This window comes from Acomys russatus, chromosome 15 (genome assembly GCF_903995435.1).
Source record: "Acomys russatus chromosome 15, mAcoRus1.1, whole genome shotgun sequence".
Taxonomy (NCBI): domain Eukaryota; kingdom Metazoa; phylum Chordata; class Mammalia; order Rodentia; family Muridae; genus Acomys; species Acomys russatus.
In genome coordinates, this window is record NC_067151.1 from 31,252,329 (window position 1) to 31,275,363 (window position 23,035).

Here is a 23,035-nt window from a genome sequence, read left to right on the forward strand (position 1 = left end):
TCACACAATCTCCCTCCCTCCCTCCCTCCCTCCCTCCCCACCCCCCACCCCCGTGTGTGTGTGTAAACAAATGTGCATGTGGGTACAGTATATTATGTGGAAAGAGAACAATGAAAGTGAGGTAGTAGGAGATGAGGAAGGACTGAAAGATGGTGATAGACATGAGTTATAAAAGAAAATAGAAAGTCGTTTTTCTACTTTTAACCCTGCCCTGTGTTTCTGTTTTTTTTTTTTTTTTTTTTTTTGGTGGTGGTGGATAAGTGCATAAGATATATTAGATAATGAAAAGTATAAAGTCTATTGTGAAGCTACATAATTTCCATTCTGGATGGCTACTCTAACTGCATAGAAGTTCACTGAGGTGTATAGATATTGGTCTGTTTAATGTTAGTGCGTGATTTCTTTTTATTTTCACATTTTTCATAATAAAGTGTTTTTTTAAGAATTAGGAAGCCTGGGTGGTGTGTGGAAATATGAGGGGCAGAAAACAGAACAAACATATCAGTGATTAGACCCTTTTGTCTAGCTTAGCATGCGTGCATGCCCCATCTGCCATGTCTGTTCTGGATTCTTGCCCCTATGGAGATAGAAGCAAAGTTCAGTGTTTGACTTCAGTGGACACTCAAACACCCTTTCTGGATATGCCTCATCCCTGTACAGGACTCCTGTTTACTCTTCAGAGACTGGGGTCTGCAAGGTCAGCCCTTAATACATGACTCTGGACCACACCTCACTCTATTTCCACTGAGTGCTGTCATAAGTTATTCAACACATGAGTAACCACTCAGGCATGGTTCCATCAATGGTTCCTTCCCATGTCTGTTCATTTTGAAGAAAACATTGACAGAATCTCAGAAATAGTTGCTAATTTCACAAATTATTGCAATTAATTACTTATGCCTCCAAATGGTTAATGGTGAACAGGTATGGAGATTGTATCACCTGTTTCCGTTTGTAATTTTTTAAAGTCTGCCATTATCTAGTGATTATAGTTCCTGGCCCTTTAGTTGGCTTTGTTTTCTAGGTTCAACTTACTTGTTTCTTTGAGGTTTTTTGTTTGTTTCTCTGTTCATGAAGTCAGTGTCTCACTGTGAAAATCAGGGTAGTGAAGGAGAGATAAACCTGTTTCTTAGGATCCCAAGTGTGGGATGAGAATGGTCTTGTGAGAGAACAGGTGATGTTAATCCACTAGAAAACCAACCACCTCATGCAGGAGCTTGATTTTTGCCAACTGAAAAGATCCTGTGAACAGACTCTGGGAGGAGGTATATAAAGGAACCCAGAACTGGAGGCGGGGCTTTTTGTAGACTTCAGATAGTTTTGGCTGTTCATCACTTCACTTTGAGACACTCCTAGAGAGAACCACTCAGAGAAGGCTTCAGGGCTCTGGCTCCTGCTGAGGTTCTGGGGTCTGGTTATTCCAGGTTCCAGCAGAAAAGATCCTGCTGATTATGCCAGGAGAATCATTCCTCGGAACTGATATCCTTACGGTTTTGCTATTGTGTTCCTTAATCCTCTTTTCCTGCTGTTTTAGTCAGTCGGGTTATAAGTGACCTATGCTTGGTTAATAAGTTACGATAAAATATATTGGTTAAAAAAATTGAGCCTACAGGGTAGTGTTAAACTCTTGGTTTTCCTGTTTCAGCTTTCCTGGTGCTGGGATCATAGGAGTGAGCCATCATGCCCATAACAAGTTCAACAGTTTAATGTACTCAGTGTTGAGTGATCGACAGACACCCTCCTTCTTAAGACTGTCTGGCATTTCCAGACTCCAGTTATTACTCAGTTGCATATCAGTTTCTGCATTAATTTTGTACATGGACTCAGGAATAAGAAATTTAACCCTGTGCTTGCCTGACCAACATGATTAGATGGAGTTTGGTTATCATTCCTCACTGATGTCAACATGATATCCTAGTGATCAGATGTCATTGAGTCCTGTTCTGAGAATCTAATCTATCATGTGTGTTCAGGGAAAGTGATTGGGAAACCTGGTGACCAGGTAGACAGTTCTTTGCACTCAATAAAGCCAGAGGGCTTGTTGACACTGGGGGACAGTCTCTCAAGATTCTCAGTCATTCATCCTGGTTCTTCTCAAGATTTTTTCATTGTCTTTTCAGATACAATAAAACATTTGTTAATTTAAAATTTTTTTGTTTCATTTTGTTTTTGGTTTGTTTGGTTTTTGTTTTTAAACAGCTGTATTTGGTTTTATATAGATCCCAGGGCTACAGAATGTGATATTTATTTGGTCACTCTAGCAGTGCTGGTTATGAATTCTATCTTTTTTAATTAATTTATTCAGATTACAACTCAATGGTTATCCCATCATTTGTATCGTCCCATTCCTCCCTCCCTCCCGCTTTCACCCTATTCTCCTCCCCTAGGTCTATGACTGAGGGGGACCTCCTCCTCCACTCATCTTGGTAGCCTGTTTATTCTTTGAGTGCCATCAGGCCTCCCCACCAAGAGGAGGTGGTCAAATATCTGGCACCAGAGTTCATGTCAGAATCAGTCCCTGCTCTCCACATAACTGTGGAGAATGTCCTGTCCATTGGGTAGATCAGAGTAGGGGTTCGATGTTTACTACTTGTACTGTCCTTGGTTAGTGCAATAGTTTGAGCAGAACTTCGTGGGCCCCTATCCACCCATCACAATGTATTTCTTGTAGGTTTCTACAACCCTCTGGGTCCTTCTATTTCCCCATCTCCTATATTTGTCTTACCTAGAGTCCCAGTAGGATGTCCTCACATCTGTCCCAATCTCCTGGTAAGTGAAGACTTTCATAGGACATGCCTTTTGGGCTAATGCTCAATTATAAGTGAGTATATACATTGTGAGTGTTTCTGCTTCTGGGTTAACTCACTCAGTTCCATCTATTTGTCCACAAATTTCAGGATTTCTTTGTTTTTAATAGCAGAGTAGTATTCCATAGTGTAAATATACCACAGTTTCTTTATCCATTCTTCAACTGAGGAACATTTAGGCTGTTTCCAGGTTCTGGCTATTATGAATAAGGATGCTATGAACATGGTTGAGCATATGTCCTTGTTGTGTGGTGGAGCATTTTCTGGGTATATTCCAAAGAGTGGAATAGCTAGGTCTTGAGGAAGCCCTATTCCCAGTTTTCTGAGAAAGCGCCAGATAGATTTCCAAAGTGGTTGTACAAATTTGCATTCCCACCAGCAATGAAGGAGTGTTCCTCTTTCTCCACATCCTTGCCAGCATGTGATGTCACTTTAATTTTTGATCTTAGCCATTCTGATGGGTGTAAGATGGTATCTCAGAGTTGTTTTGATTTGCATTTCTCTGATGACTAAAATGTTGAGCATTTCTTTAAGTGTTTCTCAGCCATTTGATATTGCTCTGTTGAGAATTCTTCATTTAGATCTAAGCCCCATTTCTCAATTGGGTTATTTGGTTTGGTGGTGTTTAATTTCTTGAGTTCTTTATATATTTTGGAAATTAGACCTTTGTTAGATGTAGAGTTGGTGAAGATCTTTACCCAGTCTGTAGGCTGTCACTTTGTTCTGTTGCCAGTGTCTCCTGCATTACAGAAGCTTCTCAACCTCATGAGGTCCCATTTATTAATTGTTGACCTTAAGGCCTAGACTGTTGGTGTTCTGTTCAGGAAGTTGTCTCCTGTGCCAATGTGTTCCAGGCTCTTCCCCACTTTTCTTCTAACCAATTTAGTGTCTCTGGTTTTATGCTGAGATCTTTAATATACTTGGACTTCAGTTTTGGGCATGGTGACAAATATGGGTCGAATTGCATCTTTCTACATGTAGACATTCAAGAAGACTGGCACCATTTGTTGAAGAGGCTATCTTTTTTCCATTGAATAGATTTGGCTTCTTTGTCAAAAATCAAGTAATTATATGCGTGTGGATTCATTTCTGCATCTTCGATTGGATTCCATTGATCAACCAGCCTATTGCTATGCCAGTACCATACTGTTTTAATTACTATTGCTCTATAGTACAGGTTGAGATCAGGTATGGAGATTCTTCCTGAGGATCTTTTATTGTATAGGATTGTTTTAGCTATTCTGGGTTTTTTTTTTTTCCACATGAAGTTAAGAATTGATATTTCAATGTCTTTTAAATTTTGTGTAGGTATTTTGATAGGGATTGCATTATATCTGTAAATTGCTTTTGGTAAGATGGCCATTTTTACTATGTTAATTCTCCTGATCCATGAACGAGGGAAATCCCTCCATCTTCTGATGTTATCTTCAATCTCTTTCTTCAGAGATTTGAAGTTTTTTTCAAATAAGTCCTTCACTTGCTTGGTTAGAGTTACTCCTAGATATTTTATATTGCTTGTGACTATCATGAATGGTGTAGTTTTTCTAATTTCTTCCTCTGCATGTTTGTCATTTGTATATAGGAAGGCTACTGGCTTTTTGAGTTAATTTTTGTATCCAGCTAATTTGCTGAAGGTGTTTATCAGCTGTAGGAGTTTTCTGGTAGAAGTTTGGGGATCACTTATGTACACTATCATATCATCTGCAAAAAGAGATAATTTGACATCCTCCTTTCCCATTTGGATCCCCTTGATCTCCTTTTGATGTCTTACTTCTCTAGCTAGAACTTCCAGCACTATATTGAAGAGATATGGAGATAGTGGGCAGCCTTGTTTGGTCCCCAATTTTAGAGGCATTTCCTTGAGTATCTCTCAATTTAACTGGATGTTGGCTATTGGATCCAGTATATAGCCTTTATTATGTTTATGTATGTGCCTTGTATCCCTGATCTCTCCAAAACTTTAAACATGAATGGGTGTTGGATTTTGTCAAATGCTTTTTCTGTATCTAAGGAGATGATGATGTGACTTTTTTCTTTCAGTATGTTTATATGGTGGATTACATTGATGGATTTCTGTACATTAAACCATCCCTGCATGCCTGGAATGAAGCTTACCAGGGCATGGTGAATGATATCTTTGATATGTTCTTGTATTCGTTTTGTGAGTATTTTATTGAGTATTTTATTGCCAATGTTCATAAGAGAAAGGGGTCTGAAATTCTCTTTTTTGGTTGAGTCTTTGTGGGGTTTAGGTATCAATGTGATGTGGCATCATAGAATGAATTTGGTAACGTTCCATCCATTTCTATCTTCTGTAAATATTTGTTAGATCCATTTGATTCATGGCGTTGGTTAATGATATTATTTCTCAGCTTAGTTTCTGTTTCAATGACCTATCTTTCAGTGAAACTGGGGTGTTGAAGTCTCCCACTATTAATGTGTGGTTTAAGCTTTGTTAATAGTTCTTTTACAAATGTAGGTACCCTTGTATTTGGAGCATCATCACTTTTGATTAATTTTGGTTGAAAGTCTTTTTTATTAGATATTAAAATGGCTACACCAGCTTGCTTCTTGTGACCATTTGCTTGGAATATTTTTTTCCAGCCTATTACCTTGAGATAATGTCTGTCCTTGTAGGTAAGATGTTTTTCTTGAATGCAGAGGAATGTTGGATCTTGTTTATGCATCCATTCAGTTAGTCTGTTAAGTCCCTTAATTTTTGATGTTGGTTACAGTAGAGAGTTTGTGTGGTTGTGTTTTTGTGGTGATGTAGTTATCTATTTCCTGTGTAGTTTTGGTTGTGGCTTGTCCCTTTGGGGTAGAGTTTTCCATCAAGTAATTTCTGGAAATTCGGATTTGTGGAAAGAACTGTTTCAATTTGTTTTTGTCAGGGAATATTTTGTTTTCTCCATCAATGGTTATTGATAATTTTGCTGGGTATAGTAGTCTGGCCTGGCATCTGCAGTCTCTTAGGGTTTGCAGGACCTCTGTCCAGGCCCTTCTGGCTTTTATGGTCTCTGCTGAGATGTCGGGTGTAATTCTGACAGGCTTGCCAGTGTATGTTACTCGGCCTTTTTCTCTTGCCACTTTTAAAATTTTTTTCTTTCTTCTGTATAATTTGTGTTTTTATTATTATGTGGTGGGAAGATTTGCTTTTCTGGTCTATTCTATTCATTAGGCCTCTTGTTTGTTTATATGCATCTCATTCTTTAAATTGGGGAAATTTTCTTCTATGATTTTGTTGAAGATATTTTCTGGACCTTAGAGTCGGGTGTCTTCTCTTTCCTCAATGCCTATTCTTCTCAGGTTTCGTCTTTTCAAGGTGTCCTTGATTTCTTGGATATTTTGTGTCAGGAATTTTCAGATTCAGCATTTTCTTGATGGTTGCTTTGAGTTCTACAATTGTATCTTATAGTCCTGAGATTTGTCCCTCCATTTCTTGTATTCTGTTAGAAAAACTCACCCCTATGTTGCTTGCTTTCTTCTCTAAGGTCTCTCGTTCCTGTTTTTCTTCTGTCTGTGCTTTTATCATTGTTTTCATTTTCATCTTCAGATCTGGAACTGTTTTATTGATTTCCTTCATCTGTTTGTTGTATTTTCCTGAATTTTTTCCAGTGCCTCTCTATAGGCCTCTTTTATGTCTTCCACCTGTTTGGCTATGTCTTCCTGCATTTGATTAGGGATTTTATTTGTTTCCTCTATTATCATATTCATTACTAAGGATCTGAAGTCATTTTCTTGTATTTCTATTGTGTTTTGAGTTCTTAGGGTTGCTTTCTTTGGGATAGCTGGGGTCTGGGGATGCCAAGCTGTTTTGGTTTTTTGTTGTTTGCATTCTTACACTGTCCTTTAGTCATCTCGCTATTTCTGATGTTGGGTGGTAGCTTCTAGTGTCCTTCACTGGTTGTTGAGAGTGGGTAGTTGGTGAGTGATTATAGGTCGCGTGCTCTTGCCTTTCGGGATTAGGGAATTCTTCTCTGGAACTGGCAGGTGACCTGGTTTCTGCTCCAGAAGACTTTGCTCTACACCTTAAGCTCCTGACTGGGTCAGCAGTGGTAGGCTTCTGCCTGATTCCATTCACGCTACTGAGGGGATTCAGACCAGCTGTGTTGGGAGCCACTGTTTAATTTTCTGTCCTGACCCTGCTGGGCCTTAGGAATTGGCCAGGCCCGGACCACTGTGGCCAGCAGTCAGGGTCCTGCCCGGATCAGTCTAGATAGCAGAGCAGTCTAGATTACACATCTTTGGCGGTTCAGTCCCATTGAGCTGTGGCCACAATTCAGACCCCCTTCCAGATCCCTCAGGGCAGTCCAGCTTCTCCCATGAGTGTGGGAGTCCCACCTGAGCTGTGGGGACTGTGGCTTTATCTGCCCAATTGTGGTTTGTTGGTTTTTGTTTTTGAGACAGGATTTCTCTTGTAGTCTTGGCTGTCATGGACTCACTTTATGGACAAGGCTGGGCTTGAACTAACAAAGATCCGCCTGCCTCTGCCTCCCCATTTTCAAATTAGTTATTCGTAAACTAGTTATTTTATGGCTATTTTCTTATTCTTGAGTTATTACTATTATTATGGATATGATATTTCTCATAGAAATCTTTTTCTACTTATTGTTTTTATGACATATTAATTAAAATTAGGTTATAAAATTCTCTCGCTTGCTCACAGAGATTTAAAACTTGATATTCTTATAATCACTAAACTGTATATTTACATTGAATTCTAACTAGTCTTAAAACATTTATTCTGTACATTAGAAGTATACATAGCTTCACAAGGCATCTAATACATTAAACCAATGTTTACCAACAGTTAACATCCACAGGAGTTGTGCGATGCATAGAATTACTCACTGGGCTTAAGTTGAGTCTGATACTGGGCATCATTGACATGCTCCCAGCTAATGCCAGTGTCATTGGCCTCAGTCAGCACTATAAATAGCAAGGGCATGGACTCAGGAGTTTCCAGAGGAAATTTTTTACATAGATGCTAAAAGATGGTGACAGCAGCCCTTTCCACTCTATCTCTGTTACATCTGCAGAAAATTCAGACTACCCCAAGGATTTCTACTCAACATTTTCAGTATAGTCTTTCTTAAATGGAAGCCAAGGTACATTCACCATGCACCTTGTATCTGTCAAAAGCCTGTCTGTTATTTCAGGCTTAACTTGGTACCTTGAATTTCTGTTGATTATTTTACATTGAGTGTCATCTCTGATGCTTTCTGGACCTCTTTGTTTCAGAAGCTTGTATCAAGTCATCCATAACATGCTCCATCTTCAACACGTGTTGATTTCCCAGAAATGGACTTACTAGTTCCAAGAGACTGGTCTCTCTCATCCCCACTTACCGGTCTGATAGACAGTGCCGACTCTAAATTAGGAAACAGCGTGAGGAAATGCAGCTTTGATTGATGAAGTAAATAGATATAATCAGTTAACATGATCTGAATATGCTCAGGGAGACTCGAGGAATTGTCTCTGTTGTGGACACAACTATAGCTCTCTCTGGGAAACAGCCAGAGTTGAAGGTCATGGGCAGCTTTGAAGGGATCTAAGTGGATGAGGGAACAGAAGGGTTTTTCGTCTATGGACAACATAATTCTTGGGAACTCTGTGTCCTTAAACCCTGTTGTCAACATTATAAAACACATTTTGGAAAAACAACAACAACAAAACAAAAACTTGTATGGAAGCGCTCAAACAAGACAGGATAGTTGCCTCTACAATACACATATTTTGCTCTTTTGAGAATATAGCTGTAGTGTAAATTTTGAGTATGAGGTTTTAAGCTAGAGAAATATAATGAAAAGCTGAAAATACGAAGGAAGGGTAAAAAGCTAAATAATTCACATCCAGACAAAACACTCATCGTGTCGCTTTCACTGTCTGCTTCCTCTCAGTTTGTGTTATCTATAGTTAGGGGTTCAGTTCCTGACTCTGCAGTGGGGGCTCATTCAGTTTACTGGAATATTTCTAAATATACTTTTCAGCTTTATTCTTTCTCATCATTATTTTCTCAGTGTTTTGGGATTTTAGTATTTTGTGCAGTTGTTTTTAGTGCGTTCATGTAGGGTCACAATTTATTTGTAGAAATGAGATTAGATTCAGTTATTTTCACAGTGTCACCAGTGATTAGGATCCTATGACTCAGTGGCTCCATAAATACTCAAAGGATCAGGCTTATGAAATACTTAAAGGGTATTGAATGCAAATTATCAAGAGCTTAAAAATACTTTCCAGGGCCCCTTTTATGAATGTATGGAGCCGGCTTGGCCAGAGGCTGAGGCACAGACCTGTAGTGAAAACCTTCTTCCCCCAGGCAGGGAGGGTGCAGAAGGTGGTGGTGTCTCAGGAAGATGGGGGAGGCACCCTCGCTACAGATGTTCTGCCAGGGGCTCCCTGAATGGATCAGTGGTTTAGTCAAAGAGAGCATCGGCTCTGTGAAAGAGTTCTTCAGTGAGAGTTGGAAAAGCTGAGCAAATTGACAAGAGGCAGAAAAGGACTCAGAGAAGGTTGGAAGGAAGGCGACAAAGGGGAGCGGGAAGAAAGAGGATGATACCATCTACTTTAACAATTAAAAGTTTTGTTTTTTAAACTCTTATAATACTTGTCTTTTGGGTTCTGAGTTACCTCACTCAGTTTGAGTTTTTTTTTTTTTTCTAGTTCTATCCATTTTCTTGTAAATTTGATGATTTCATTTTCTTGACAGCTAAATAATATTCCATTGTGTAAATGTACCACATTTCTCTTATCCATTCTTTAGTTTATGAACATCTTGGCTGTTCTCTAACTTCTGGCTATTATAAATAGGGCAGCAACATGCACGGAGGAGCAAATGCTCTGTAATAGCATGTAGAGCCATGAACCCCCCAAAAGACAAATATGTTTTCTCTTATATGTGGGTGTTAGCTTCTGGCTCTTGATTTATGTGCTACAATCTAAAAACTACAGAGGTTAGGTACTTAAGAATGGGATCAGAAGGATTGCCCCAAAAGAATGAATAGAATTGAGTGTTATGGAGAAATAGAGGGAAAACTAGGATAAGAGGATTGAATAGGATGAGGGCATGGTAAGGGAGGGAATGTGAGGAGGGACCACTGAAACCAAAGGCCTTCTTAAAAGCCATGTGAAACCTACTAATGCGAAGCTTCTAAATCATATGCATATGCAAAGGGAATATAAATGGAATCACCAAAAAATAGGGGAGACAGTGCCCCAGTTAGATACCATATGCCACCAAGTAAAACCTCCAGTGCTGGGAACGGGTTACATCTTATTTAGTCCCAGCACCCACATGGCAGCTCACAACCATCAGTAACTCCAGCTCTAGGGGCATCCAATATCCGTTTCTGGTTTCTGTACACATCAGGTCTGTACACATCATGTAGGCATGTAGTGTACATATATGTAGGCATACACCTAAAATAAAAGGTAAATCTTAAGTAAATACTAGAGCTTGAATAGGGGCACCTGTGTTTAAGGCTCAGACCAAGCTTATTCCTGTTCAAAGGGGATTCTCAGGGTATCCATGACATTTCCCCATCTGATACCTCAGGGTATCGAAGTGGATGACAGAATATTCATTCTCATCTGCTGTGATGTAGAACTTTGTCATCAGTCCAAGAGAAGGTAGCCAGCTGATGGTAGTCTGAAAACTCAAAAGCTGTGAGCCAAAATGAAGGAGGGGTCCCTACTGCCTCGCAAAACCTGATCAGGAGGGAAGAGCTTCTAGCCCCAATTTTACTTAGACCATGGTTTCTGAACCATTCTTTGGTTTTCCCTGAGTGAGTAAAATGTTATTTTCTGTGTACTCCCTTGATCAGTCTTTTATATGTGAAAAGACAGCTTGTGTCTTTAAATTCTAATATCGCTTTACCAAAGGATATGTGGTTTGTTTAAATTTGATTTTAACATGAAATTAGGAAAACTGTTGAAGGTTGTCATTGTCTTTTTCCCAGTGAACCTAGGTCATTACATATAACAGGGGCATAATTTTCATTCTTTTTTTTCCTCCTAGTTTGTTGCCCAGCCCAACTGCCAGCAACTACTCGCATCCCGCTGGTACGACGAGTTCCCAGGCTGGAGGAGGAGACACTGGGCGGTGAAGATGGTGACGTGTTTCATAATAGGACTGCTTTTCCCCGTCTTCTCCGTGTGCTACCTGATAGCTCCTAAAAGCCCACTTGGACTGTTCATCAGAAAGCCATTTATCAAGTTTATCTGCCACACAGCCTCCTATTTGACCTTTTTGTTCCTGCTGCTGCTTGCCTCTCAGCACATCGACAGGTCAGACTTGAACAGGCAAGGTCCACCACCAACCATCGTGGAATGGATGATATTACCGTGGGTCCTGGGTAAATGTGTTACTATAGAAAATATAATAACAAACGTGTTTCTGCCGTGGAATTTTGTTGCTTAGAAAGACTGTTCGCTAATGTTTGGGGCAGAGGGAGAGACTGCACATAGGCTGTGCCCATGGTAGTTCTAAGGGCTTAGCCCCTAAGCCATACAAATGTTTTGACCACTGTGGTGTGCTTGCTCCCAAACACAGCCTTGGAAAGGTAATCTTAGGTGACAGGATTGCAGGTGCTGATGACTTTGTGTCCTACAAATGACTCAGCGTTTGTGCCTTGTTTGTCTTATGAATATTTCTGATGTGTCTCGTTGGCCATACATAATTCCTTATTTTTCTCCTGTGCTGGCATCTGATCCCAGGGCCTTTACAATGCTAAGCGGGAGGTCTGTCTGCCACTGACCAAGCTATACCCGCAGCCCCAGTTTTCTTATATGCCTTCCACTAGAAAAGTATCTGTGTCTCTCTCTAAAGATTTTACACACACACACACACACACACACACACACACACACACACACACTAACTTTATCTACTTGCTTTCTTAGAAAATTTTATAGTTAGGGAAAATAGGATATTAAACAAAGAACAATTTTCAGCCATCATGTTACCAGAGATAAATAATTATTTTAGAACTGCTACAATCAGGGTACAAAACTGTGTTTTCCTTCCTTTCCATTACTGCAGCCATGCTTAGAATTTGCATTTTAATTATCCTTTTCTGTATCCTGCTGTGGTTTGCTGAGAAATCACATTTTTTTTTTTTTTCCAGTTTCACTTGAAATCCCCTTGGTCTCAGACCCAGCTCGTTAGAAAGTGACACATTTCATGATTCACAGTCTCTGGAGATATGCTTGGGTTATATTCAAAACTGCAAGGAGACTAATGGCGAGGATCAGGCAGGGAGAAAGAAGGCGGCCCACCTTCCCTCCTAATGCTTACGATTAGTCTTAAGTGGTAGCTAGAAAAAGAATAGTGACGTGATTGGTGTTTTACATATTACTACTCCTTATGAATAGCACCCCAAGCGGACCCTTGAGTCAGCCCTAACTGATCTGATGTGAATACAATCTCTGCTCTATTTAAACCAAAGGGAGAGTTTACGCCTGAAGTTGACAGTAAGGTGAAACCATCCCTGCCCCCTGGATTATCTCTCATATATCTCTAGACTCTTACCAAAGCACTTGAGAGGCTACATATTCGTAACTCACACTGGGTGCCTGAAGATCCTGACATCCTATCCAAATGGCATGCACAACTCTGTTAAGAGTGCAGCATGTTGTAAGCAAATACAGCATTTCTAGTCTTTGTTCAACCAGTAAGAAGACACTATCTTCAAAGAGTGCCAGGGTATGATTAATACACAGCAACCTAGAGGCGCCCAGCCTGATAGGGCTCCATTTCACTGCAGGGAATGGGTGACAAATTAATGGACAGAATTTTTTTTTAAAAAACTAAATATTATAAAAAATAAAAACATCTAACATTGAATAACATTTGTAGTTAAAACTGCCTTTGCTATGCCTATGCTATGTGCTAAATCTGTAGCCGAATATACTTTGAAAGGGAGACAGAAGTGACGTCAGAGACACAGCTCAGTGGTTCATGAGGCAACTTTTTCAGGATAATATGACTACAGGGAGCAAATTGACCTGAAAGCTTTTAGAGTGAGAAGATACTTCCTAAAATTAAAAATATGTATGCAAATGACTATCTCAGTTCAGAGAAAGGCATGTGATAAGTGGTCTGTATGCAGCAGTAGGTCTCTCAAAGAGCCTCGCTTTAGAGGACCCAGGGTTATCAGGGCTGTGAGCTGGGATGCTCCGGAGACACTGTGGACTGAAATATAAGCAGTCTCAAACCCTCAGGGCTTTCAGAACCTTCATCGGTAAAGGGAAAGGATTTTCATGGGATGGCCTTGGATTCCGTTGAATATGTTCAGCTGCCCTCATTAGGGAGAGAGAATTGCTGTTCTCACAAAGGAGCAGAAAAGGGCACTGAGGTAGGAGTGCTTAGGCCTTCCTGCAACACATGACCTAGATAGAAGGGTATGGACTGCTTTGATGGCTTCATCAGAACACCATCTATGTCTTCTTGCCCAGGGCTGATAGCTGATGAAGTAAGACATCACTAGATTCAGTTCCTTAACCAAACACTTCCTAGTTTATGAACAGTAACGTTCTGGCTTTATAACAATAAAGTAGAATGGCTTGGACCAGGGTTCCCTTCCCGGCACCAACATGTTCTCTCACAACCATCTGTAACTCCAGTCCAGGGGACCAACTCCCTATTCTAGCATCTGTAGGAAATTATATATGCTTTGGTCCACACATACTTGTGCAGGCAAACACTTAATGTACTTAAATTTTTTTTTTAAAAAGGAAGAACTTCTTTGGGATACTAGTTTCCAGCCTTTCCCAAAAGCCAGTTTGAATTTTTCCTCAGGATACATTATAACTAAATAATACAGGTAAAAATATGCCATGGCTTTTTATACTGCACAAAAGTAAACATGCACACACACATACATACATGTGCATAGACATATGCATATATAACTTAGCAAAAATCTTGCAAATTTGATAAAAAATCTTTTTCATAAAAGTAGTACTTTGGTAATGGTTGTCGTATATTAAATAATGCTTTGCTCCCACGAGGAGGAAGACTTGCTGCTGAAGTGATTGGCGTTAAGTCATGCCTAAGAATATGCCGCAGTCAAACAGCATGCAAATCTATGCACTGTGAGCATGACGGGAAGGGTGAAGTGAGCAGACGACGGAGCAGAGAACAGAATTCCAGCTCTGTTAAAAATAGAGCCTGTTGAGTTGCTAGCCACAAAGCAAGGCGTGCTCATAATATCCACGTTGCCCAGCTCATCCGCGCAGGCTTCTTTAGCAACATTGGTTTCTCATTGTCATCATTTACTGTGCATTTTGTAGCTTAAATTGCTGATATTAAGAAGTCTAAAAAATTTCAACTAAGTCTGCCAAATAGGTGAGATGGAGTTAATAATGTTGACCTTATTCTCACTTTGACACTTATAGGAACCAGCAGTCATCTTGTGACCATTATATATATATCCATATATACACATACACATATACATATATATACATAATTTCTATTCTTGTGACAATTTTCTGCTAAGGAGAGAACCTGGGGTGTGGTATCCTGCATACTAAGTATATGTTCTATCTCTGAGTCACACCTCCATGACCCCCTTTTTTTTTTTCACGTAGTCACTATGATCATAGGGCTCCAATGAATCTTCTCAATTTCTGCCTTACCTCTAAAACCCTGAGCCACTCGGTCAACTCCAAGTGGTGTTACAATTATAAGGAACCAGCCTGTAGCTTTCTTCCACTCCTCCCCCTTGGCGCAGTCCTCAAACAACCTCAACAGATGAGCTGCTATCACAGTCACGTACACATCCAAACACAGTGGCAGAACAACCACCTGATATTTTAAAGGACTATTGTAATATCAAAACAAACAAACAAACAAACAACAGACAGCCATTACTGAACAAGACAATTTTTTTCTTACATTCCTGTTTATCTGTATGCACTGGTGGAGTGATTTAAAAGCTATCAGGAGATACAATATTTAGAAATCTTTACATTGTTGTCAGTTCACCTACTGATTCACAGTAACTCAATTCTTTACTGAGGAAAAAATGACCTCGATCAGGTTGCAGCAGCACATGTCAACTTTAACACCCAAAGACTTCAACCGACAGGCCTTCTGAGAATGTTGGCACCTGGCATAGGTGGGAAGGGGACTTATATGGAAAAGCAAGCTAAACCCCAAAACATAAAAAGGTCAAAGAGTTGGATGGAGCTTGAATTGGTTTTCTTTAATTCGAAATTACAATAATAGCTATAGTTGCACAGTGACATTGATGCTAAAAAGGCTGTGCAATTTGAATGCACATTCTGTGGATATCACCGCAACTCTGCACCATCTAGCTATGTGGAACAAAGGGAGTGGAAATGGCTCACTTTCCAGAGAGGAGACAGGCTTTGAGAAGCTGGATTCCTTGTCCACAATCAAGAGGCCAGCAGGTGCACATTAGTACAACAAATCCCAGAGCCTCCAAGGAAGGAATCTTGAGTCGCTGTGAGTATCCGTACCAGGAATTGGGAGACACAGGATTACGGAAAGCAGGATGTTTCTAGAACACCAACACTGCACACATGTGCACCATTTCCCCGCCACCTTATACCTTTACACAGGCGCAATGAGACTGAGCAGTGTATAGGATTCATTAGAGGTGTAGCACAATTCCAGCACATTCCAAGACACAGTGGTTATGACAATATCAAATGTAGTGTTTTAAATGCTAAATTCTTTGTAACAACTGCACCACAGCACTGCAGCTGCCTTCTCCCTCGCTGTTCCCACTGGTCTAGAACATGGTCTGTGTTGCTCTCTTGTGCTACAATAAGCAATGTCTTAGAGGAAGAAAAGGAGAGAAGGAGGAAAGATGGAAGGAAAAGGAGCGGAAGGAAGGAGAGATGAAAGGGAAAAAAGAAAATAAAAGCAAGGAGAGGAGGAAGAAAAGGGGGAGAGAGAACTTGTATATGTTCATGTTTCCTTTCTAGTTTTGAAGAATCAGTTTCTGGGACATTAAGTTAAGTTCCTTTGATTCTGAAAATATAAATATTTAAACCTTTATTAGGAGATATGCATGTGTAGAAGTGTTTTAGTCCATTTTTTTAGAATATTAAGAATTTATCTTAAGTGGAAGGTGGTAATCTTCATAGTGAAGACTCACACATTTTAACAACAGATGTTGTGAAGCGTCTAGCAGTCATTGACAGGGCAGCGGGAGCAAAGAGCCATTTGTTGTTTCCCCATCAACTTAAATAGTTTCATGGACATGTTGAAATGAAAGAAGATCCTATGAAAATGCTAGTACAGCACTCAAACTTCCCAACTGGTTATTAAATAATTATATTTAGACATAACTATCAGAACTAAGTTCTACATTCTAACTTTCATCTACAACTGAGGCGGCACCCCTTATCATTACACTGAAAACATGGGCTTCCTTAATTTTGTTTTCCTACATTTTTTGTCTCTAATGCTAGAAGAGTGGTCAAAACCACAGAGACTTGAGGGTTTTCAAATGTCTACAAAATGCAGAATAATAATTCCCATTTGCATGACATCAGCCATTCTTGATGGTCTGGTGACTACAGACAGAACCACTGTGAATTATCTTGAGTAAATTGAGATTTTTGAGCTGTCATCTTGCTTAGTTGATTCAGAAATTGCAGAGGTACTTAAACACACTTAAGACTGAGAAACAATTATGGGAAAAATGCGTACAGATCTCATGTGACAGTTATGAGAAACTGTACTCCCCAGAATCTAGATGCAAAGTAAGTAGTTTTACTTTTTCCAGACATACTACTCATCCCCCCATAAATGAGAGAGCCTCTTTCTATTTTTGAATGAGACCACTCTTAGATATTGATTTCCTGAAACCTTGCGCTATTGAAATGTCAGATCGGCTTATTTTATTGTATCATTTTACTAAATCTTTGAGAAGTTCATATAGTGCGTTTTCATCATATTCTCCCTACTCCTCTCAGATTCACCTCCATCTCCCCCCAGGTCCATCTCCACCTCTCAACCCACAACTCTGTATACTCTTTTTGAAATAACCAATCAATCCCCTTTGTGCTGGCCGTGTGCTCCTGGGCACGGGTCCACCCACTGGAGCGTGGTCAACCTACCAGGAGCCACACCGTTTATAAAAATCGACTCTCCCTCCTCTAACAACCAACAATATTCATAGCTCCCTAGTTAGGGGACAAGGGCTCTGGCTTGTTCCTCCTCCATGCCAGGATTGTGATGATGGGTGTCATCTCATCTTCTTGTCGCCATCTCATGCTGACACCCACAGTTGCTGTGGTTTGTGAGTTAGAGAAGTCCTGTCATGTCACAGAAGACACTGCTTTCTCTGGTTAGTCTTTCCTCCTCGCTTCCGTTTTGGTACTTGCGCTTTAGAAGAGGAGTGTCCCATAGCTGCCCCGTTTGTGGATAATGATGCCACTGGCATTCTCTGTACTTAGACTAGGTGTGAGTTTCTGTGCGAAGGTGCTTCTCTGAGAAGGTCTGAGAGCTGAACCAATGTGTGGGGACAAAGATAGGAATTCGGAGCTCAGCTGACATTCTGTCCATTTATCAGAATGACAGTAGCAGATCCACCCTCAGGGCCTGGGAGCTCCCCAGGCTGGGTTCTCGTCCAGGTTTACAATACAGCTTTGTATTTCCTCCTCAGGAGTGGGCCTTAAATCCAACCAGCAAAGGACTGGTCTACTTTTAAAACTTTAAACTTATAACCACTTTAAAGATTTTCTGCTTTCAGTGACAGATGGGCCGTGTCCTGAAGGACTCGGGTGTGCTCAACTACATATGGCACATACTTCAATTCCAGGCTCAGGGCACACAGACATCTTCTTTCTCCATCCCCGCTACTTTAGGGAAAACAGACGGAAGCAGAAGTTAAGTCTTCAGTCACCTAGGGCACCCAGGCCACTCCCCTTCCCCAGTGACCTGTTCTCTGGGCATCACTGAGTGCCTGTTTCAGGCATGAACGTGACGATCTTCCAGGGATGTGCTGTGCTCCCTAGAGGGCCCTGCTGCATCTGCATGTTACAGGCTTCTCAGCAGTCCCTCAGCCACTGTACACTGCAGTTAGTCTGTGTGGTCATCTATGGTCCTTACAAGTCTCTCTTTAGTTTGGCAAGGAGAGGCATACACATGGCCTTTTCCTGCACCGTGCACAGACTTAACAAGAGTGCTGCAAACCAAGACACATAGAACAGCAAGAGTTCAGGCTGCCACCAACTACCCCACTGGCAAACTGCCTCACTTCCCCTTTTCGGTGATGAACTAGACCAAAGGTGAGCTACACCAGTTAGCTGTTGTGAAGATACGTCAGTGGAGGAGTGTGGAAGACTAACTTATCCTTGCTGTACTCCTTGGGCCATGAGAGTTTTCTTGGCATCTCCTCACTTGAATTAAGGAAGTATTGAAGGGTAATCACTCTCATGTCTGTCTGATATTTACTCCTTCATAGAGCAATAACTGCACTGTCAGGACAGTGTAGCTTTCTTGCCTCCCCCCCACCCCCCAAGTGCTTTCTCTTTGTGGATGATGGCACTGGAGGGGCCAGGTGTAGGATAGCAGAAAGTATCTTCAGATCTTTTAGTAATCTACCAAAAGGTGATTGTCTCTAATTTCCTGCAAGCTGCCTTCAGAAAGTGAATTTTGTAGGCTCTTATCCTCTACTCCACTGAGATTTTAAATATGTTCTGAGACCCGAGGAGCTGCCCTTAACTTAGTATCTCTTAAGGGTCTGGTATTATGTCACTCTCCATTAAGTAAAATAACTTCTAGTACTGCAGTCATTTTTGTCAGAGACAGGCTTCTGAGCCCAGAGACACATTTCTATTCCCTGATTTGAAAAGCAAAGGAAAATTCCAGCAGCGAGGAAGTCTTTGTGTTCTTTTTATCTTTTATGATTTGGTATCTCACCATGGAACTCTGCCTTCAGTAAAGGGGTTGCAAAGGTCAGAGCCAGCAGCTTTGGGCCTTGAGCAACAACCCTTGCGGGTGAAAATATGTCTCATTCTTTTTGTTTTAGGCTATATAGCCAGGCTTTTGGGTTCTCTTTATTAACTCCCTATGCAACTCCTATCCCTTCCAACCCATCCCGAACACTAGGTAGAAGAGAAAGAAGGTCAAATGGGAGAGGAAATGTCAATATTGTGAAACTACTTCCTGCAGATTAGGGGCATCATGTTCCTAAGGGCGAGTTTGATCTTTGTAGTCAGGATGTCTCCAACCGGAAACCAGCCATCCAGCAAACAGCAACAAAGAGCAACCAGCAACAAGAGCAAACCTCAAGCAGAAACAGCCGCAGGAGCAAACGGGTGGCAGCATCGGCAGCTGCAGCCCCTCTATGGGCTCTCGCATTTATCAAGAATCCTCAGGATTCCAAAATAAACTATTCCTCAGCTGGCAAAATCATGCCCCTGACAAATCATAGTCAGCTGCTGTGGTCAATCTGAAGCAGCCCCGTGTTGCACACCTGAGATTAAAACAAAAACACATTCCCATAACATTTCCATGTTTTTAAAGAAACCAACAATTCTCACTACAGGGCTGTCAATTACTATCTGTGTATATGGCCACAGCAAGAGAAGGCAAGGCCAATGACCCCTCCTGGTGACACAGTTATACCCCAAAGCTTGAAATCTGGACTGATGAGGATGAATTCAGAGACCACCTACTTACTTGTACCCTCACAGCCATGTTCAGGATAAAGTACTCGGGTGCTGCTGAGAGGTAAAAACAAACAAACGAAGAGCAAACATTCAGATCCCCAGAGCATTTTTAAAAGGAACCTCTTAGACTCCTTTCCCTGGTGCTCTTTCTGTCCTGAGCCCATACACTTTAAGGCCTGTAGTAAGGCTTCTACCCCAGCTCTGAGAAGTTATGTCATCTGTTTATAAACAGGGAGAGGGAGAGAGGGAGAGATTGAAATGTTCCATTGTGGGAACAGGACAAACACATTGTGACAGAAGTTCCCCGAAGCTTTGTTCTCTCCCGTTTTCAGCTTCCACGAATAGTCAGCTCTCTGGGTGCATCTCTGTTTGTACTAGCACCCTCTCATCTTTCTAATGGCTTGTTTGTTCAAAAATGCGGAGGCTGTTGCCAGAAGAGATAAGACTCGGCATTTCACTAACATGATTACAGCAGACTAAAAATCAACAGCCGTCAAGCAGGTATGTGACGAGGAGAACATTGTGAATGACGCCCTAACCTGGGGTTTGAAAAATAAAAAGGATTCTAGGGCTGGAAAGATGCCTCAGTAGTTAAGAGCCCTGGCTGCTCTTAGAGAGGACCCAGGTTCATTTCCCAGCATCTACATGGTAGCTCATAATCACCTGTAACTCCAGTTGCAAGGGATCCAATTCCTTCTTCTGGCCTCTGTGGGCATGGCATACACACAGTGCGCTCTCTCTCTCTCTCTCTCTCTCTCTCTCTCTCTCTCTCTCTCTCTCTCTCTCTCTCTCTCTCTCTCTCTCACACACACACACACACACAGTTAAAACATTCATACAAATTAAAGAATGAATAAATCTTTTAAAAATAAATATTATTTTAAATCCCAACTCATTAATCAACAAGTACCAGTTGGTAATGTTATCTACAACTAAAATTAAATTAGAATATTGATGTGAATTCTTGAAGAGTGGTGTCATTAGTTAATAGTTTTATCTGGATCTTTATTTCCCCTCTGTTTTGTGTCAGAAGTGAAGTTAAGATGCTGTGTGGTCAGAAAGGTCATGTGAAATCTCTCTCTATGGACTCCACAGAAGACTGACTGGCTTTGGGATTGTTTGCCTTATGAAACTGTGGGTAACACCCAGTGCTAACTTCCAGGTGAAGTTTTACTTCCTTAGACCCACCTTTTAAAGAACACTTAAGCTAAAATATTACCATGTAGTGAGTTTACAGCTGTTTCTCTCAGAGCTTGTCCAGGGGCCTTCTCTGCTCTCCAACAGCAACATTCTGATTGCTTTGCAGGTACTTTCAGATTTGTTACATTTGATAACACATGCAAGTTCAATTGACTGCATCACAGATGTGTAAAGAGAGGATGGACTGGTTAGTGCTCCTCTATGGGCGGATACCTAGACTGCGGTTCCATACCTTGCCAGAATTCCTTCTTTTGAACGTGCACTGAAAGGCATTCTAGACTCTAGGGTAGAATGTCTGTCTCCATCAATTTTAGAGCAACACAGGTGCCAGAGAATTCTTCACACTTGCCTGGAAGCTATGTTTTCATACTTTGCCTATCAGAGATCTGATGTATACTCTCTGGGGCAGGCCAGATGAAGTCTGTGTCTACTTGCCAATGACAGATCTTAACCTCATGCCAGCTATTTTAATAATCAAACATTACAGTAGCATTAGTAGTAAAGTACAATGCTTAGAAATCCTTTGCAGTTGTGGTACAATTTTTCTAACTGAAGGTCATAAAATCCCAACCTTTACTTGAGTTGTGACAAGTGATGGGTTGGCTCTAGCTATAAAGCTGATTCTTTCAGAACTGCATGGCACAACCCTCATCTGACTGGCATGGCAGTTCTCATTCCTCTGTATTCTGCTGAAAACTTGTTCTAACTGAAAACACAACTGGCCAATCAATGGTTTCATATGCGTATCTTCTGGTATCTGGGGATTGGCAAAAGTTTACATAAAACAGAATTAAGTAATGGGTGTGGAAGGAACTCCCAGTTAGAAATTGTTTTCCTGGCCACTGCAGTTGGAGTCTGAGACTGAACCTTAGTGTCTCCATTAACTAGTAGCCCAGCAGTAGTCACACTGCACTGCCTCTTTGTGCCGTGGATTTCTGTCTAAGTTGGAAATCAAAACGTACCTGGGGTATCAGGGGAAAAAAAAAATACCTTTAGTGTCAAGAGGAGAGTGTTGTCATGTGTACAAAGTGGTCTTCCTTATTCTATGAAATAAATTCTTAAGTTTCCCACCAGCTCTGAAATTCAGTACATGAATCATATTTTATTCAGTTCTGTGTTTGTCTTTTCTTCGAAGGTGTCAGCTACCCTTACAGGGAAGCTCAAGGGATCTGTTTATGAAGAAAGTCTAGAGTGTAGTTGGGTCAGGATGTAAGTGATGACACTGAGGGCAGAAGGGCCCTGTTGTTCCAATCCAGAGTCACAAGGTGGCCTCTGTATGATCTCTAGGGATTGAGATCCGTGATGCTGCCCTTCACTCTAGCAGTCAGACTTTTCCGATGTAAATGGGACAGTCTTCTGCTCCCCTCCCAGCCATAGAATCCACTACACTCGGTATCCTTATAAACCTGAGGCCCAGGACTATGTCTTGCCTCTTCCTCCTCTTAAGTAAGCATTTTGCTCCTTATGTGAGAGGTGCCTGGACCAGCCTGTGCCTTTTCCACACCAAGAACCCTTGCACTTCCAGTATGGGTGTATGACTTACAGGCTTGGGTGTGGATTGGAGACCTGGAGGAAAGCACAGAGCATGGCAGTTCCTGCCTTCCACCTTCTTTTTGTGGCGGGTTCTCTCTCATTTTTTATTGCCATGGGGCATCATGCTCCAGATGAGCTGGCCTGTGAGCTACTGAGGAAGCAGATCTCCGACTCTCGTCTTGCCATGGGTCTGTGGGTTTACAGATGCATTCTACCACGTCACAGCATTTATATGAAGTATGGGGGTTGATCTTAGGTCATCAAGCTCACAAAGCAAACACTTTTACCCACTAAGCCATCTTCCTAGCCCCTTGTTCTCGTTCACTGTAGGAGACTGGAAACATGGCATGCTTTTCCATGAATTTGACACCTCTTCATTTCTTACATTTCTTATGAGGATGTGACAAGTTATGATATTTATAGTTAATCTGACTTTTTCTTGCGTTTAGTAAAAAGCAATTATAATCTTTTCAACTTCCTGTATTCTTAGCAGCTATCAAACTTGGTATTTTTACATGTGGCATTTCAGACTATCATTATTATACAGGAGTTTCATTTATTTTGATGGATGCAGTTATAATAAATGAATTTATATCTTGACTATTTCATAGTGCTAGATCATTTGAAAGTTCTCATTAGGCTCTAAAAAGAGTTGCTAATTATTTTAATAAGATTATGGAAATAAAATAATGGCCTATATAAATATTCCAGAGAATTAGACAGTGTAATATTTTCTGTTAGAAAAGGAAAGAGAAGGAGCTGGAGAGATGGGTCAACAGTTAAGAACACTGACTGCTCTTCCAAGAGAACCTGAGTTCAATTCCCAACACCAACATGGC

General features: G+C 41.0%; 1 protein-coding gene across 4 annotated transcripts in view; it reads left to right on the forward strand.

The window, feature by feature from the left end:
- Positions 1-23,035, forward strand: part of Trpc4 (transient receptor potential cation channel subfamily C member 4) — a 162,869-nt gene that overhangs the window by 101,058 nt on the left and 38,776 nt on the right. For 3 of the 4 annotated variants that reach the window (XM_051157135.1, XM_051157137.1, XM_051157136.1), the window contains exon 4: positions 10,825-11,161. In XM_051157135.1, coding sequence (XP_051013092.1) covers positions 10,825-11,161 — 337 coding nt within the window. Of the gene's footprint in view, positions 1-10,824; positions 11,162-23,035 lie in introns of those variants that run through there. The other variant, XM_051157138.1, reaches the window with a different exon arrangement.